At 41.5% G+C, this 16094-nt stretch overlaps 1 protein-coding gene across 1 annotated transcript in view; it reads right to left on the bottom strand.

The window, feature by feature from the left end:
• Nucleotides 1–3634: 3634 nt before the first annotated feature.
• The window catches only part of Enpp3 (ectonucleotide pyrophosphatase/phosphodiesterase 3), a 71332-nt gene continuing 58872 nt past the window's right edge, over nucleotides 3635–16094 (bottom strand). The window contains exons 21-25 of the mRNA NM_019370.2: nucleotides 9019–9154; nucleotides 8210–8287; nucleotides 7258–7390; nucleotides 5464–5620; nucleotides 3635–3894 (exon numbers count right to left, since the gene is read on the bottom strand). Of these exons, the coding sequence (NP_062243.2) occupies nucleotides 3724–3894; nucleotides 5464–5620; nucleotides 7258–7390; nucleotides 8210–8287; nucleotides 9019–9154 (675 nt within the window). The 3' untranslated portion in view covers nucleotides 3635–3723. The remainder of the gene's footprint in view (nucleotides 3895–5463; nucleotides 5621–7257; nucleotides 7391–8209; nucleotides 8288–9018; nucleotides 9155–16094) is intronic.

Here is a 16094-nt window from a genome sequence, read left to right as displayed (position 1 = left end):
GTCCACTTACTCCATGGCAGGCATTTAAGCTGTGTTAAATTCCATGTATAAAAAAAGCCTCTCAAGGGTGCTGGAGAGATGGCTCAGGGTTAAGAGTACCAGCAGCTCTTCCAGAAGATCCAGGTTCAAAATGTCCGGCACCTGCACGGAAGCTCACAACCATCAGTAACTCCGATTCCAGGCGATCCCCCTGATGCTTTCTGTTCAATACAGGTACCAGGCATCAAGTGGCACACGGATGCGTGCACACAGAGGCAAAACTCTGTACAGAATAAAAACGAAAGCCTTTCGAAATGTGCGTAGTTACATATTTTACTGCCAACAGACAACAAAGGAAAACCCCGTTGTCTGAAATTATTGAGTTTTATTCTATGAAAGTAAAATATCAACTTGCAAAGACCAAGGTATGATCCTTAGGGATGCTCAAGTTATCCTTCCTTACCACACACGTGCCACTTACCACACAGGTCTTGGGGACCAGACTGCAAAGCACAAGTCACTCGCTGAAATGTCACATGGCAGCTGCTGTGCTCTCCTCAGTAAGTCCCTTTTTTTTTTTTTAATTTTTTTTTGATAGAATGGGCTTTCTTTTCTTTTTCCAAGTTTTAAGTGAACATACATCAGTTATACAGAGTGGACTTCATTTTGAAATTCTGTGCATGTGAACAATGTGTTTTCAACATAGTTACTCCATGGCCCTTTCTTGACCCCATCCCCTCTCCCTGACCCCTTCCTCTCCCTGACCCCATCCCCTCTCCCTGACCCCTTCTTCTCCCTGACCCCATCCCCTCTCCCTGACCCCTTCTTCTCCCTGACCCCATCCCCTCTCCCTGACCCCTTCTTCTCCCTGACCCCATCCCCTCTCCCTGACCCCTTCTTCTCCCTGACCCCTTCTTCTCCCTGACCCCATCCCCTCTCCCTGACCAGCCCTTTTCTACTTTCAGGCCCTTTTATTTTTTTATTTTTTAAAAAAGGGATTTCTAAATCTTGAAAACACATTCTCCTAAAAATTAGCTATTATCTGAGGGGGAAAAAAAACATTTGCTTCTAAGCCATAGTAATCTGAACAGACATTTTCCTAAATCCCATATTTTAAACTACGTTTTAAAGGAGAGCCAAGCCGAGGGCCATAGGTCAGTAGGTTTTTTTGTTTTTTTTTCTTTTCTTTTCTTTTTTTTTGGAGCTGGAGACCGAACCCAGGGCCTTGCGGTTGCTAGGCAATCACTCTACCACTGAGCCAAATCCCCAACCCCGGTCAGTAGGTTTTAATCATTGTAAGCACTGGTTGGTAAGATTACATATGAGTTTAATATTTACGTATGTAAATGTATAATTTATTTGTATTTAATACACTCCATATTTATATAGTATGGGTAGTCTTTCAATGAATGTATACCACTTTAAAAATGAAACTTTTCAGTTTTGAATGGTTGAAAACCATGCTTCACTGAACTCAGAATTGAAAACATAGTCCTGATAATGAGATCTGTAGCAACATACTCATTTTATTTTAAATTGTGGACATAGAAATAGAAATTACCCATTTTATGGAATTCACCTGCAAGATAGATGTCCCAGAAACGTAAAAGTGCGTATTTGCAACGTTATTCATTGCTGTATCTTAGTAATTATGTTGGGACCGACCTATACGTAAAGGCGAGTTTATCAATAGTCAGTCTGTAAACACCAGCTCAACCATGTGAGCGCTCTGGTTCAGAAACCACCACAGACATCAACACCACATGTTTCTGCCAAATACTGAGGACGAATGTCACCAGTGTAATGTCCTGGTGCTAAGTGGACAGCAGGAACCTTGTCATGAGGAAATGTCACACAGACCCTAATGGAAGGCCGTCTGAAGAAACATTCAAAAACATCCACGCTATTTGTCAAAGTCTGAGAAATGAGACTGCGTTCCTAACAACAAACAGCAGAGACTGCTTAGCACAGTGACATTCAGATCCCAGACCGGAGAAAATGTCGTGAAGGGTATTATTTAAAGACGGAGTTTCGTAGCTCCATGACGTGCATGTCAGTAGAGTCTTGACCTTAAATTTCCTGATTGTGTTAGTACCTGGATCTTAGAAAATTATACACGGAAGTCTTGGGAGTAGATGGGCCAGATGACTACAATGTACTGTCATAAAGCTCTTTTAGTGTGTTTACATAATGTTTAACATATATACACATAGAGTACATACATCCTTATGGAGTAGTTTAAATGTTCACAATGGGCGAAGCTCAAGTGAATGTCATACAAGAATACTTTATGCTCTTTTTGCAGCTTTTCCATGTATTTCATAGTCTTTATAAATAATAGTTCTATGGTAGTGTTTATATCTTAGATTTAAAATGTAAGATCTTATTGTAGAATAAGGATGTCATACTGAAAATCATAGCTGAAGTTTCAATTCCCTCAGGGTTCATGGTCCTTCAAAGCGTGTTATTTATTCTTCCAGAATAATATCTCCCATGTGTTGTATTCCTTGTTTTCTCGCCTTTTTTCTTCTGCCAACCATGCTGGAGACTGAATCAGGCCATAAATACAGCAGGCCACGTATGCGACCCTCACAGAGCTGCAGCCCAGAGTTGCATATTTCTGAGGTGTTTGTTTTGTTTGTTTATCAGACAGGGTCTCACTCTGTAGCCTCGGCCAGCCTGGAACTACGTAGGCCAGGATGGCCTCAAAGTCACAGTGATTCTCCTGCCTCTGCCTCCCAAGCACATATTAAAGGTGTGTGCCACCCCGTGACCTGCATGTTTCCTTGTAATGGAATAGTGAGACACAGAATAAGGTACAGCTTTACGTGAGCTTTCCTCAGATTGGCCTTTGTATTTCTAAGTCTAGCACTGAACAGTTAGCCATTCTCAGAGGACCCTGTACGTAAACTGGGTTTCCGGGGCTACGTGTAGCTCGGGGTGGTAAACATCTAGCACTTAACTTTGCATAGAGCAGTCTAAAGTCCAGAAATTATTACCTGTATTGGAGCCATGTTGGAATGAGAGAACATGGAGGGGATTCTATCTACACATAGATTGTCATCATACGGCTGGACTCATGGAAGGAGTTTCCAGTTTGAGTCCTGTCTCTCTGTGGTATACAGCATCACTTTCACTACACAAAATTTCATGCTAGGGCTGGGATGGTAACCACCGCACGTGCATGTGAATACTCAGGGGCAGATGGGGGAAGAATAAAGAAAATGAAATTAAAGTTTTTCTAAGAAAGGACTGGAAGAGCTTGAAGCGGCTCGAGACCCCATATGAACAACAATGCCAAGCAACCAGAGCTTCCAGGGACTAAGCCACTACCTAAAGACTAAACATGGACTGACCCTGGACTCTGACCTCATAGGTAGCAATGAATATCCTAGTAAGAGCACCAGTGGAAGGGGAAGCCCTTGGTCCTGCCAAGACTGAACCCCCAGTCAACTAGACTGTTGGGGGGAGGGCGGTAATGGGGGGAGGAAGGGGAGGGGAAGGGTTAGAGGGATGTTGGCCTGGAAACCGGGAAGGGGAATAACAATTGAAATGTAAATAAGAAATACTCAAGTTAATAAAGATAAAAAAAAACGTTTTTCTAATGTCTGTAAAAATGAATAAGATAGATAATAATTAAAATGTATAATATGACTTTAAGGATTAAAGAAAAATAGAAAATTTTATTTTATAATTTCTTGACAGAAAATGTTTCCATTTTGTCAAATGGCTTTACACATCTATTCAAATAATGGTTTCGAATGTGGGCAAATATGTCTTCAGCTGCAAAATTTCAGAGACGGGCTGTGTTTTTTCCTGATAAAAGTCAAGGCCAGTGAGGAGCTCCACATCACGGACCCGGGCGATGTGTGCTTTAAATCTCTCTTCAACCCAAAGGTCTTCTGCTTTGTTTTCCTGAAAAATAAAACATAAAACAATTTTCCACATGGTGTATCTTTTCATTGGCAGGAAGATGTTTTACTACTTAGGTGCCTGGTTTGTAACTTTTTCTTTCCTTGGCGCTTCATTTGATACAACTAAATTTTGTTTCACCCAACAAAAGTCCTAAAAGAAATACTCTTCACCATAAACTCAGACTCACTGTGTACTTGCTTCAGTCACGAGTTTGTGTGGATGTGCATGTGTGTGCATGTGTGTGCACGTGTGTGCATGCATGTGAAGACCAGATGTTGATATTGAATTTCTCCATCAATCAGTTCTCCCCGTTACATTTTAGGATCACTCACTGAAGCCGGAAGCCAGTGATTGCGTTACTCTGGCTGGCCAGCAAGCCCCAGGGATCCTCTCACGCCAACCTCCCCAATGTTGGGAGTGCGTGTGCAGGGCACACCATCCACGGTGAACTCAGGTCATCACACGTGCCCGGAAAGTGCTTATCGATGGAGCTGTCTCCCTAGTCCCTAGACACAATATCTTAGAAGAAATATCATCTAGGTAATAGCTTTTCGTTCCTAGATTCAGAGCTAACATTACTAACTTGCATAAGTCGGTATGAATCTCAACTGTTTTTAAACCGTTACTACATATCAGTATACAGTACATAGCACTGGTTTGTGTTTTCAAACTTACATTAAGGGCATTGTTAGTGCTATATCTTTTAGTTGTTCTTCGTTCATGGCAAAGTTTATATCATCTATCCACAATGGTAGATCTAGACTTAGATGGGTAATTTGTTTTAGCTGCAGTCTCTGATATTTCTTCATTATAATTCGACTCAGGTTTTTTCAAAATTAACAAACTGATAGGATTGAGTGCTTTCCCTACTATAAGTAATACTGTGAAGAATAACTTTGGGTGTTCTCCCGTGATTACGAGCATAGATTTGAGAATATGTAAATGAAATCGCTAGATTGTCAAGCACATGTAATTATAACTACAAAATATCAAATGTTTGCCAGTTTCCATTCCTGTGGAGCAGAATAGGATCTCCATGCCTCCATGTCTTCTACCAGTCGTGAGTATGACATAGCAGTTATTACCCTAATTCTCCACTGTGTTTAACTCATTGTTATAAATGTCTCACCTATATTGCTGTTTTTTAATTCCCTCTTCTTCCCACCCCGTGTACATGCATGCATGCATGCATGTGTGCACACATGTGAACTGAATCAAACATTTCATGCTTCAAGATGCTAGACTTTTTTATTTATTCATTTAGGTTAACATTAACTTAATGTCAACCTTAGTGTAGAACTTCAATGCTATGTCCAAAAAAAAAAAAAAACCTAATATTACCCTAGTGAGTATCAATCACACACACACACCTTCATATATAAATACTTGTTTACATATGCAGATTCATGTTTAATATTCTATAGATCATACATCTATAGAACTCTACCCACAGAGAACAGAAACATGTTTCAGATAGAGCGGCTTCTGTGACAGCTCAGCTGAGGCATAAATAATGTAAATATAATAATATAAATAATCTTCTGGCCTAGGTTCCCCAAGTGTACTCACAGGACAGCTTTCCACGTTGGTGGGCCGGTGAGGGACGACAAAGGGCAGGACATCCAGCCACCCAGGGCAGCTGTCGGGTGTGTGGGTTTTGTTTTTACAGCTTGTCAGTACCACAAAGTAGTGTGTCGGGACAGGAACATCGGTGCCAGCTACATAGCTGAAATCATAATTGACGAAATTCGATATCATTACAGATGTCTTTTTGTTTTTAGAGCTTTAAGGAAATGCCAAGACAAAGAACCAGTAAAGGGGTCAGGGGGAAAGTATAGATCATGTGTTGAGTGTAGTTTTCTCATATATGACGTCCATCTCATATATGACGTCCATGTCGGTGAGCCAGAAAGCTCTAGTCGAAATCTATAGTATTCTAACATTATAGCCAGCCATTAGAATACAAAGAAAGCCCAAGGAACTCTGCCTCCTGTGTTTCCCAAGTCCGCTGGCTTCATATGTCACAGGAGTGTCTTCTCATGAAGTGGGTGCTAAGCACAAAGGACCCTATCTCTTATGGCTGTGCACTTCCCTGCGTAGGTGGATTGTCGGCTCTAAGACTCTCATTTAATCAACTTTAATATGGAGGTGTCCAAGGGTCCACCTCGGGGGAGAGCTAGGCAACCGATGGTGTGCTGGCTGTCTTTCTACTAACAAACATGAACATTAAAATGGTAAAGGTTCTGAGTGAAGATATCTGTTGACCCCACTAGAGGAAACCCATGAGCTCCTATAGGCAGCAACATGTAACCGATTCCGAGCCAACTGTCTGTATCTCCGTTCTGCCTTTGCCAATAGGCGAAAAGCCTATCAAAAGAGTTCCTTAACCTCCCTTAGCCCTGGTGTCCTCATTTCTACTCAGGGCTGATGGAATCTGACAGTAACTTGTTTTGTAGATTAAACCAAGCCTGTGTAAATGCTTAGAAAACTGCCTGGCATGTAGGAAAGAGCCCTCAAAATATTTGCTCGAACTAGCAGTTAGACGTAGAATCTACTAACAATCAAACAAAACCCCCCACCCCCAGCACCGGGAATACAGAAGCAAGAGAATTAGGAGTTCAAATACAACCTCTGCACCATACTGAGTTCAAGGCCAGCCCATGCTACCTTTGACCTTGCCTCAAAGTCGAACAAAAAACCATGACAGGAAGGGGAGGAAAAGCTCCTGGCTGGCTGAATGGCTGGTGTGAGGTTTACTTCATCAAAAGGTGTCAGTAGAAACCAGAGCTTTGCCGTTTTGAGGCTGGGATCCTGACTTTGACTGTTTTTATCCTTTTTTGATAATAAAAGAAGCAATGGGACTTCTTTCTGGAAAAGCCCAGTACTGGAAGATACTAAAGGGGAAAAGTAATCCGTCCGGGCCGTTGTAATGGTAATGGGTTTAGTACTAAGGTGTACGGTTTGTTTTGGACTGTTTTCTATTGAACCCTATTTGCATCCTGTATTGAAACTGTTTTGTGGATTGTCCACTGTATCTGTGAAACTTAGTAAGACAAGCTTAGTGTGTGCTTGACTTCCTAATCATGGTTGGCTTGATTCTATATATAGTAATTTGACTCCGACTCTACATTTCCTCCAAAAAATCTCGTCTTTGTTCACACTTTATAAATTTTTCAATAAAAAGTTTAAACTTTACTTGGAAACCGTTATTTAAGTTTGGGCTGTATAATTCTTTTGGCTAAATCTTTAGGGAGTTTAAGTTGAAAATAGCAATGGCATCAATAGCAACTGAATGTGAATGTGCTGTGTATATGCTATGTAATGTTGAGATTATACAGCATCTGGTTTTGAGATTTTACTTACTTTGTGATTTCATCGGGGGCATCAAAATGGCCATCATAATTGTAATCAAATATGGGTCCACTAACCACATTCACTCCATTTCTTTCTATAGCGTATTTTATAAGGAGAACTTTATGGAAGTAGTCCCACATTTCTAAAAATGAAAAAAATGAGGTATTTAAAAGTATCTGATTTTACCGAATGCGGAAATAATTTCTATTGTTGGTGCGTTTAAACAGCATCACATTCCCCTCCAGTAGCTGCCTGTGGAGATTGGGTAGTTCTGTCAGATAGTTATGCAGGTAAAAGAACTGCCCACACTGATGAGAACTTTTTGTCATTTTATTAGAGCAAAATATGTCTTCGAATTCCTTCAACAGTGAACATTACCGATTACCAGAGTGCACACGCTGTCTAATTCATTATCTTTCTGGAAACAGACACTTACGGTTGAATGTTAATAAAATTTAGCTCCATCGACAGCTCTTAACAGGTAAGAAGTAAGAACAAACTGAAAACAATTATTAAATTCTAGCAACACGTCAAAATTGTAATTAGTTGCAAAAAAAAAAAAGAAGGCATCAGGGTTGTTTATTTTTTTTCCACCTATATTTAAAATAATAAGATAAAATGACTCAGTGTAAATTACAAATTGCTATAATAAGACATAAATTTAGTTTGGCAGGCCAAGAAGTCGCTTTATTGGTTTAACATTAATACATAATGTAACACCAAGCCTGTAATCCCAGCTATCCTGGAGGATTAGAAGAAAGGGTAACAAGTTCAAGGCCTGCTTGGACAAAAGTGAGTTCAAGATCAGCCTGGTCAACTTATCCAGGTCGTATTCCAAAATGAAGACTAACACTAGACGGAGCCTAGGGCCAAGTCCATGGGTCAGGGCACAGTGCTCCTTCAGTATATGGGAGCCCCTAAGTTAATGCCTAGTATGGTGTGGGGGAGGGTAGATACTTACTTTTGAATTCTTTATACATTGGGACCAAATTACTTGTAATTAAAGCATCATATTGACTCTCATTATTTCCTTTGATTGCTGTAAAACAAATGTGTTTTAGTAAGTATAGGATTTCAGTGACTCATTCTTTGCTCCCCTCAAGTCTCTTTCTACTGTAACTCTCCAAATCTCTAAATCATGAATCTCTTAAAACAAAACGACTAGAGTCGCGTACCAGGTTCTAAACCATTCCCAGAAACTAATGTCGAAATTCTCATGAATACATGAAAATGAGCTTCCCAGATGAACAGAGGGGGGAAAAAAAGACTTGAGTTTTAGAAAAATCACACTGGTTTTTATGTCACCAAAGGAGAGATCCTCCCTTAAAAAAACAAAACAAAACAGCCTGAAATTCATTGGCTGGTTAATTTACAGTTCAAAGCTGTCAGACACACAGCCAAGTGGACGCGCCAGCTTTTGTCATTTGCACGAAGCAGTTGCCTTGCTTCTCCGCGAGGACCTTTAGCTCCGGCGATCCGCCAGAGACAATGTTTTCTTAGATGCTTTCCAAAAACCCTTCAGTTGTAAAATTAAACTCAAACCTGCTGAACTCTCTCCACATCTGGGCCTGATTAGAGCTAATCTGTGGTTCCCACAGAAAAATTTATCAGCCTCTGAGGAAGCTGTCGTACCACCTCGGGGCAGCTCTCGACCACTGAAGCCTCTTAGGCGGCCTGAGCAGGTCATTTGGGTGGGGAATGTATGTTTAACGCACACGCCACATCCGCTGACTGAGGGCTCCTGAGCCGCTCCAAAAGAGTTTCACTAACCGGGAGGATAGAGGAAGCCATGGTCGATATTCTGGTCTGCTAAATAGAAGGAACATTTTTGGCTCTCCGAAGGATCAACCCTGACATCAGCCCGCAGACAGTCTGGAACTGTGGGAGGAAGAGATGATGTGTCTCCCTGTTGAAAGAGAGAAAAGGGGGAGGGGGGAATTACACCCACAGTTGCGGCTCGCCCACTGCCTTATTTGGTTTAGGACTTCCTAGACTGTTTTTCATTTACCCTCTTCCTATTTTCTTAGTGAATCAGGTCTACGCCAGCAACGGGAGGGGATGTATTGAGCTATGATTTCCTGTGAGGTTCTCACTGGTTAGGTGGCCTTGGGAGGGACGCGTCAAATATACCTCGGGAAGGACATTTGCAGAATGCAACCTGAACTGCGAGCCAACAAGGTCTTTTTTGGGATTGAACTTCTCTGTAGGGATTTGTGGTGTATGCAAATAAGAAGTGGGTGGGTGGAAACCGTTGGCGCTAGAGGGATGGCTCCGTAGTAACTGCACTAGCTGCCCCTCTGTGGTTCAGTTCCTATCACCCAAAGGGCAGCTCGCAACTCTCTGTAATTCCAAGTTCGGGGAATTTGACACTCTCTTCTGGGACTGTGGGCACCAGACAGACACCGGCTGTGCATATACACACGCAGGAAAAAAACTTTTAAAATAAAAAAAAAAATCTGTTTTTAAATGGGAAAACATATCAATAGATTATGCGTAGATAAGAATTAGCTGGGGGCTGGGGATTTAGCTCAGTGGTAGAGCGCTTACCTAGGAAGCGCAAGGCCCTGGGTTCGGTCCCCAGCTCCGAAAAAAAAAGAACCCAAAAAAAAAAAAAAAAAGAATTAGCTACGTTGTTTTTTGGTTGGTTGGTTTTTTTTTTGGAGCTGGAGACCGAATCCAGGGCCTTGCACTTGCTAGGCAAGCACTCTACCACTGAGCTAAATCCCCAACCCCAGCTACGTTGTTTTTAAACCAAGTAAAAAATTCTAACCAGCCTAAAATTAATTCAAAGAGCTATAGTTACCTAAACATAATGTGACATAAATAATGTACTTTATATAACATATTAACAAATACAACATAATATACATACATACATACATACATACATACATACATACATTGTACCCACTGGGCAAGCACTCTGCCAACCAAATTACAACCTCAGCCTCCAGACATCCTTTCACTTGAAGTAAAATGAATTTGTAAGATAAATCCCAAGACAGATTTTAAAGTTGTAATTTCTCTTAAAACGCCATATGAAGACTAATACTGAGCCTCATGCACAGAATTATCCCGTAAACACGATTGGTGGTGGTTGATGCCTGGCCTCCACGCTGGTGAATACAGTGTAGTATGAGGTCACCACAGTGGATGGAACACATACAAATAAGTAAGAAATACGGTCAAAATCTGGTTCTATTATTTCACAGGCTGTAGGTGATGGGTATTTTCCTGAAGAAAAAACTTGCAATAATTTAACAAGAAAATTGTGCTAAGTTTGTCCTGTTCCTTATTCAGTGCACTGTCGACAGCAACGTCAGCTGCATGTTCTGTGTAGCATGTGTGAGGCCAGCTCACAACAGAGAAGGCAGTGCACACCGTGCTGGTCTCAGGCAGAAGAGTAATGCCCACTGTCAAGAACACTGAGAGTTGGAGGCAGGGCGGCGTGGGGAAGCTAGGCGCGGACTGCCAATGCTGGCACACTGCCATTCTCCAGTCGAAAGCATTTCCAGAAGCTCGGTCCATTCTCATCATCACTAAACATATACTTTATCGTTGCTTCCTTCTAAGGCTCGTGAAGAGGCATTAGTGGTGAAAACAGGCAAGAAAACACAGTGCATATTCAGAAGCTAAAAAACAGGATGGAGCTTCCTTCAGAAGGCAAACAACTGAAAGCCAGGCCTACATATATTGTTCTGGTCTGCGCCTGACTGAGCACACCTGCTCTCTAGGTGTTTACCTAGAGCGCTCCTGGCCCATGCATCACCGAGATAGGTAAACAACATGCTTACTGCAGTATGATTCACTACGGAGGCACAGATGAAGGAAACAGGCTACATATGCACAATGGAGCTTATTTAGCCACGAAGAAGAATAAAGTTATGTTGCTGAAAGAAAGGTGGTTGCAACAAGAGATAATTACATTACGTAAGTTGAGGCAATCTTTGAAAGCAAGTATTGTATGGCCTCTCTTATGCATGGCTGATATATATGTGTGTATGTGTGTATACATACATATGTGTGGATGGATGGATGGATGGATAGATGATAGATAGATGATAAATAGATAGATAGATATATAATATATGGATAGATAGATGATAAATAGATGAGAGATAGATGATAGATAGATAGTTAATAGATAGATGATAGATAGATGAATGGATAGATAGATGATAAATAGATAGATGATAGATAGATAGATAGATAGATAGATAATAGATAAATGGATAGATAGATGATAGATAGATGATAGATAGATAGATAGATGATAGATAGATAGATGATAAATAGATAGATGATAGATGATAGATGATAGATAGATAGATAGATGATAGATAGATAGATAGATAGATGATAGATAGATAGATAGATGATAGATAGATGATAGATAGATAGATAGATAGATAGATGATAGATGGATAGATGATAGATAGATAGATGATAGATAGATGATAGATAGTTAATAGATAGATGGATAGATAGATGATAGATGGATAGATGATAGATAGATAGATGATAGATAGATAGATAGATGATAGATAGATAGATAGATGATAGATAGATAGATAGATGATAGATGATAGATGATAGATTGATAGATAGATAGATAGATAGATAGATAGATGGATAGAGGTGATAGATAGATGATAGATAGATAGATAGATGATAGATAGATAGATGATAGATAGATAGATGATAGATAGATAGATAGATAGATGATAGATAGATAGATAGATAGATAGATAGATAGATAGATAGATAGATATCATCTACGTATCTATGACATGAAAGTGGAAGCCAAATTGTCTTGGCAGCAATTCTCAATATGTGAGTCATGACCTCTTTCCAGTGTATCAGATATTTACATTATGATTTAGAACATTATCAAATTACAGTCATGAAGTCACAACAAAATAATTTTATGGTTGTGGCTCACCACAACATGGGGAACTGTATTAAAGGGTCGCAGTGTTAGGAAGGTTGAGAGCCACTGGTCTAGGGGCAAAGAAGGGGCCAGCGGGACGGGGGAAACCTGAGGAAGAGGACGTAGGAGGTGGGGGAGATGCTCTGTATATGATGGGCATGCATATGAAAAGATCTTCATGAACACTGGACTATGTACAGTGACTGTGTAAAGTGAAGGCAGAGTTCAATGAGGTGAAGAGAAAAAAATATACAGAAGTTAGAAAGCCGACAAACGGTAACCAGACAGAGGAGGCCAGTGAGCAACGAAAGTCAGCAACCTGTTCTTGGGGGAAGCACAAAGTAACATGAGAAGTCCCAAACGGTAGAATTAGAGGTCTCCTAAAAACAGGAATATATAGGTCGGACTGAAAGCGGAGAGGAGTTTAAAATCTACGAAGGGGGAGGGATAACTAGAGCACTTAACCTTCTGGAGAGCTTAAATTCCAGACTCCTGTAGTAAAGGGCATGGTGTACATATAGCAAAAGCAAACATGAACAGATGAACCTCCGAGTAATGAGTGGCAGGTGCCACCCCCGTTCCTTTACCCCACGCCCACTGTAAGCCACATACACCAGTGGGGTGGATTAGAGATGTTCCTTCTTTGGGAAATAAATAAGTCTGATAACAAAACAATATCTGTAGTTGGAAGTACGTGACACGATGTCTCTTTTTAACTGAACGATGTAATCCTGTAAATTAGAAAGCACCGACCACACAGCTCAGTGTCTCATTCTTAAACAGTGAACTGACAGCCAAGGAGGGACCAAAAGGCATTTGGTGAGGGAGAGACAGGGAAATATAGGAGACGATATGGAAAGCAGAAGAAAACCTTGAGAGAGGTATGAGATATATAGCGTCTGTTTTTTAAAATAGAAACTAAAAGAAGATAATAAAGAATTCTGGTCATTTTAAAGACATAGCAGCAGAAATAAAAGATGCTGAAGATACATCTCCAAATCTGAAATAAAGACAAGCAGGTAGGAGGAAGCCGGGGACAGAAATATTACAATATCAGATTATTAATATGCCCTATAAGTTTAGAGAAAAAAATCTTCTAAAATTGAAAGCCTGCTAAGCCACGAACTAAGCATGCAGCCAGAATAAACACGTTCTGAGGTAGGAATAGTCTCCAGAATGTATCACCTTGGACTAGGTATATCATGTTTAGGTGTGGAGTACTTGTCTAGCATTCATGAGGCCCTGGGTTCAGTTCCCATCAGGCGGGATGTGAGCCTGTAACCCCAGCATCTAGGGCATGAAGACAAGGATAAGAAGTTTGAGATAACTGTGAGCTAAATGAAAACCATGACAAACAAACAAACGAACCAAACACTTTAACCTCTATCTAAGAAAGCCAGAAGAGGGCTGGGGATTTAGCTCAGTGGTAGAGCGCTTGCCTAGGAAGCGCAAGGCCCTGGGTTCGGTCCCCAGCTCCGGGAAAAAAAAAAAAAAAAAAAAAAAAAAGAACCAAAAAGAAAGCCAGAAGAAGCAGACCATGACATATGAAGCTATTTGGCTAAATGCAGTAGACTGATGTGATGGGTTGAATATGCTCAGCCCTGGGAGTGGCACTATTAGGAGGTGTGGCCTTGTTGGAGTGGGTGTGGCCTTGGAGGAGGTGTGTCACTGTGGGTGTGGGCTTTAAGACCCTCCTCCTAGCTGCCTGGGAGCCAGTCTTCTCCTAGTGGCCTTCAGATGAAGATGTAGAACTCTCAGCTCCTCCTGCACCATGCCTGCCTGGATGCTGCCATGCTCCTACCTTGATGATGATGGACTGAACCCCTGAATCTGTAAGCCAGCCCCAATTAAATGTTGTCCTTAGAAGATCTGCCTTGGTCATGGGGTCAGTTCGCAGCAGTAGAACCCTAACTAAGACAATTAACAATCACCTTCTCCCCTCCCCCTACATTAAGGTACAGAGTCTAGAAAGCTCGCTTATGCCACTCTAAAAGAGTGTCACAAGTAAAGGTTCTGAATGAGCAGGTCCCCCATGTGGCTACAGAGAGGCATGGGGCTATGTCATGAAAAGGGGTAACCTTGTCTACTTAAGAGTTAGTTCCGAAATCACCTGGGGTATTGTGCCATGGGCTTTCTCACCTCTCCCACGGTCAGTCAGGTTTTTTTTTTTTCTTTGATTAAACCATTAGGATGTAGTTCTCTTCAGTTAAAGTCCTCAAAATGTTAAGGAGGGAGGACTATTGTGATATGGAAAAAGACCGTAGCTTAAAAACACCGGCGATTCAGTCAGCCCGCGTGCTTACAGTGTCATAAGAGTGGAATACACTTCGGACTGAGCGACATAGACCAGAATGGCCGAAAGCCAAAAGCGTCATCATATACTTTCTGCTAGCTGAGAAAGACCGAATTTGTTTTCCACATATCAAACTGGAACCCACTAAGAGACAGCCTAGCTGTGGAAGGAGGCAGAGTTCAGTCACGTCCTCCAGCCCTGTCCCCTGGGGAGAGATGGCATGAGGTCCTCCTGCCCCACCAGTTCAGCCCCACCCCCACCCAGCACTCCTGCAAGGCTTCAAGCCCCACCATCTTTCCAGAGCCCCTGGGATTTCTGAACCCCAAAGAAATTCGAGAAAAACAATAAAGAAAATGCAGTCAGAGACTGAGGAAATGCGTACTTCCCACCTCTCAAAATCCTCCAAGGAAAGTGAAAGCGAACACAGATAACAGAGAGAAGCTTTTCTTCCCATGCTGGGGTGGGGACCAAACAGGTCTTGAGCAGCCAGTGACCCCTCCACTGAAATGACAGATAGCTGTTACCCGTGGGCCCACACACAAGCTTGTGTCTTATGGTGCAGTCACAAATGCACACCTCTTGAGTATTTGTCGGACTGTCTAATTATTTTCCTATGGAAAAAAATGACTTTTATAGTTCAGAAAAAGAAAAAAAAAAAAACACGCCTGGAATGTATATTGTCCCTGGTTGTTTAAAGGCTTACAAACATGATTAGGTCATCATTTACGGGAACCAAGAGGGTTTTATAACAATTCCCACTCAGAGGTAGGAAGATGGTTCGGCAGTGGGTACTTGAAGCAGTTTGCAGGCCCTGAGCTCTGATTCCCAGAAGCCACACAGAGACCGGTGTTGAAATGCACTCTGCCATCCCAGGGCTCCTATAGCAAGCTGGGGGCGGAGCCAGAGAGGCTCTGGAGGCTTGAGATGCAGCTAGCATGGCTTACTCGGCCATGCACAACAGTGGCTGTGTCTAAATAAGGCAGAGGGTGTGACCAAAACCTGACATCCTCTGACCTCCACATGTACATCCACACTTACATATATGAACACACACATACATACACATACATGCATGCACACAATACATAGATACACACATATACACATATATAACACATGCACACACACAGATTTTTAAAGTTCCTAATAATGTGGGAGATGGTTATATATGCTAGGTTTTCTATCTATCTATCTATCTATCTATCTATCTATCTATCTATCTGCATATATATATGTATATATATATATTGTGTGTGTGTATAGTGCTTATATATATTGCAGAATGATAGGTATTTTTCATTAGCTAATTTTTTATCAACGAAGGTCTGACTTCATGCTAAATCAAATCATGAAGTGTCTCTCTTCAAGAACAGCCACTGCAGTTCTTGCCGTGTTTACAGTTTTCCATCTAATTAGTCAGGTAACTCAGCTCCTCATCCTGAGCAGGCCCAGAAGCAGCACCCAAATCAAACCTGATCAGATTAGCAATTCCAGAGGCAGTTGCAGGAGGAGGATGCCTCCACATCACAATTCCTCCCCAGAAAGCTCCTGAGAGAACAACAGACGTTACAAACGCCCACCAAAACCTCAGGGGAACACAAGCTCCACGGATCTCAAAGACAA

Source organism: Rattus norvegicus, chromosome 1 (assembly GCF_021556685.1).
Source record: "Rattus norvegicus strain SHRSP/BbbUtx chromosome 1, alternate assembly SHRSP_T2T, whole genome shotgun sequence".
Lineage (NCBI taxonomy): Eukaryota > Metazoa > Chordata > Mammalia > Rodentia > Muridae > Rattus > Rattus norvegicus.
This window is presented reverse-complemented; position numbering and strand designations above follow the sequence as displayed.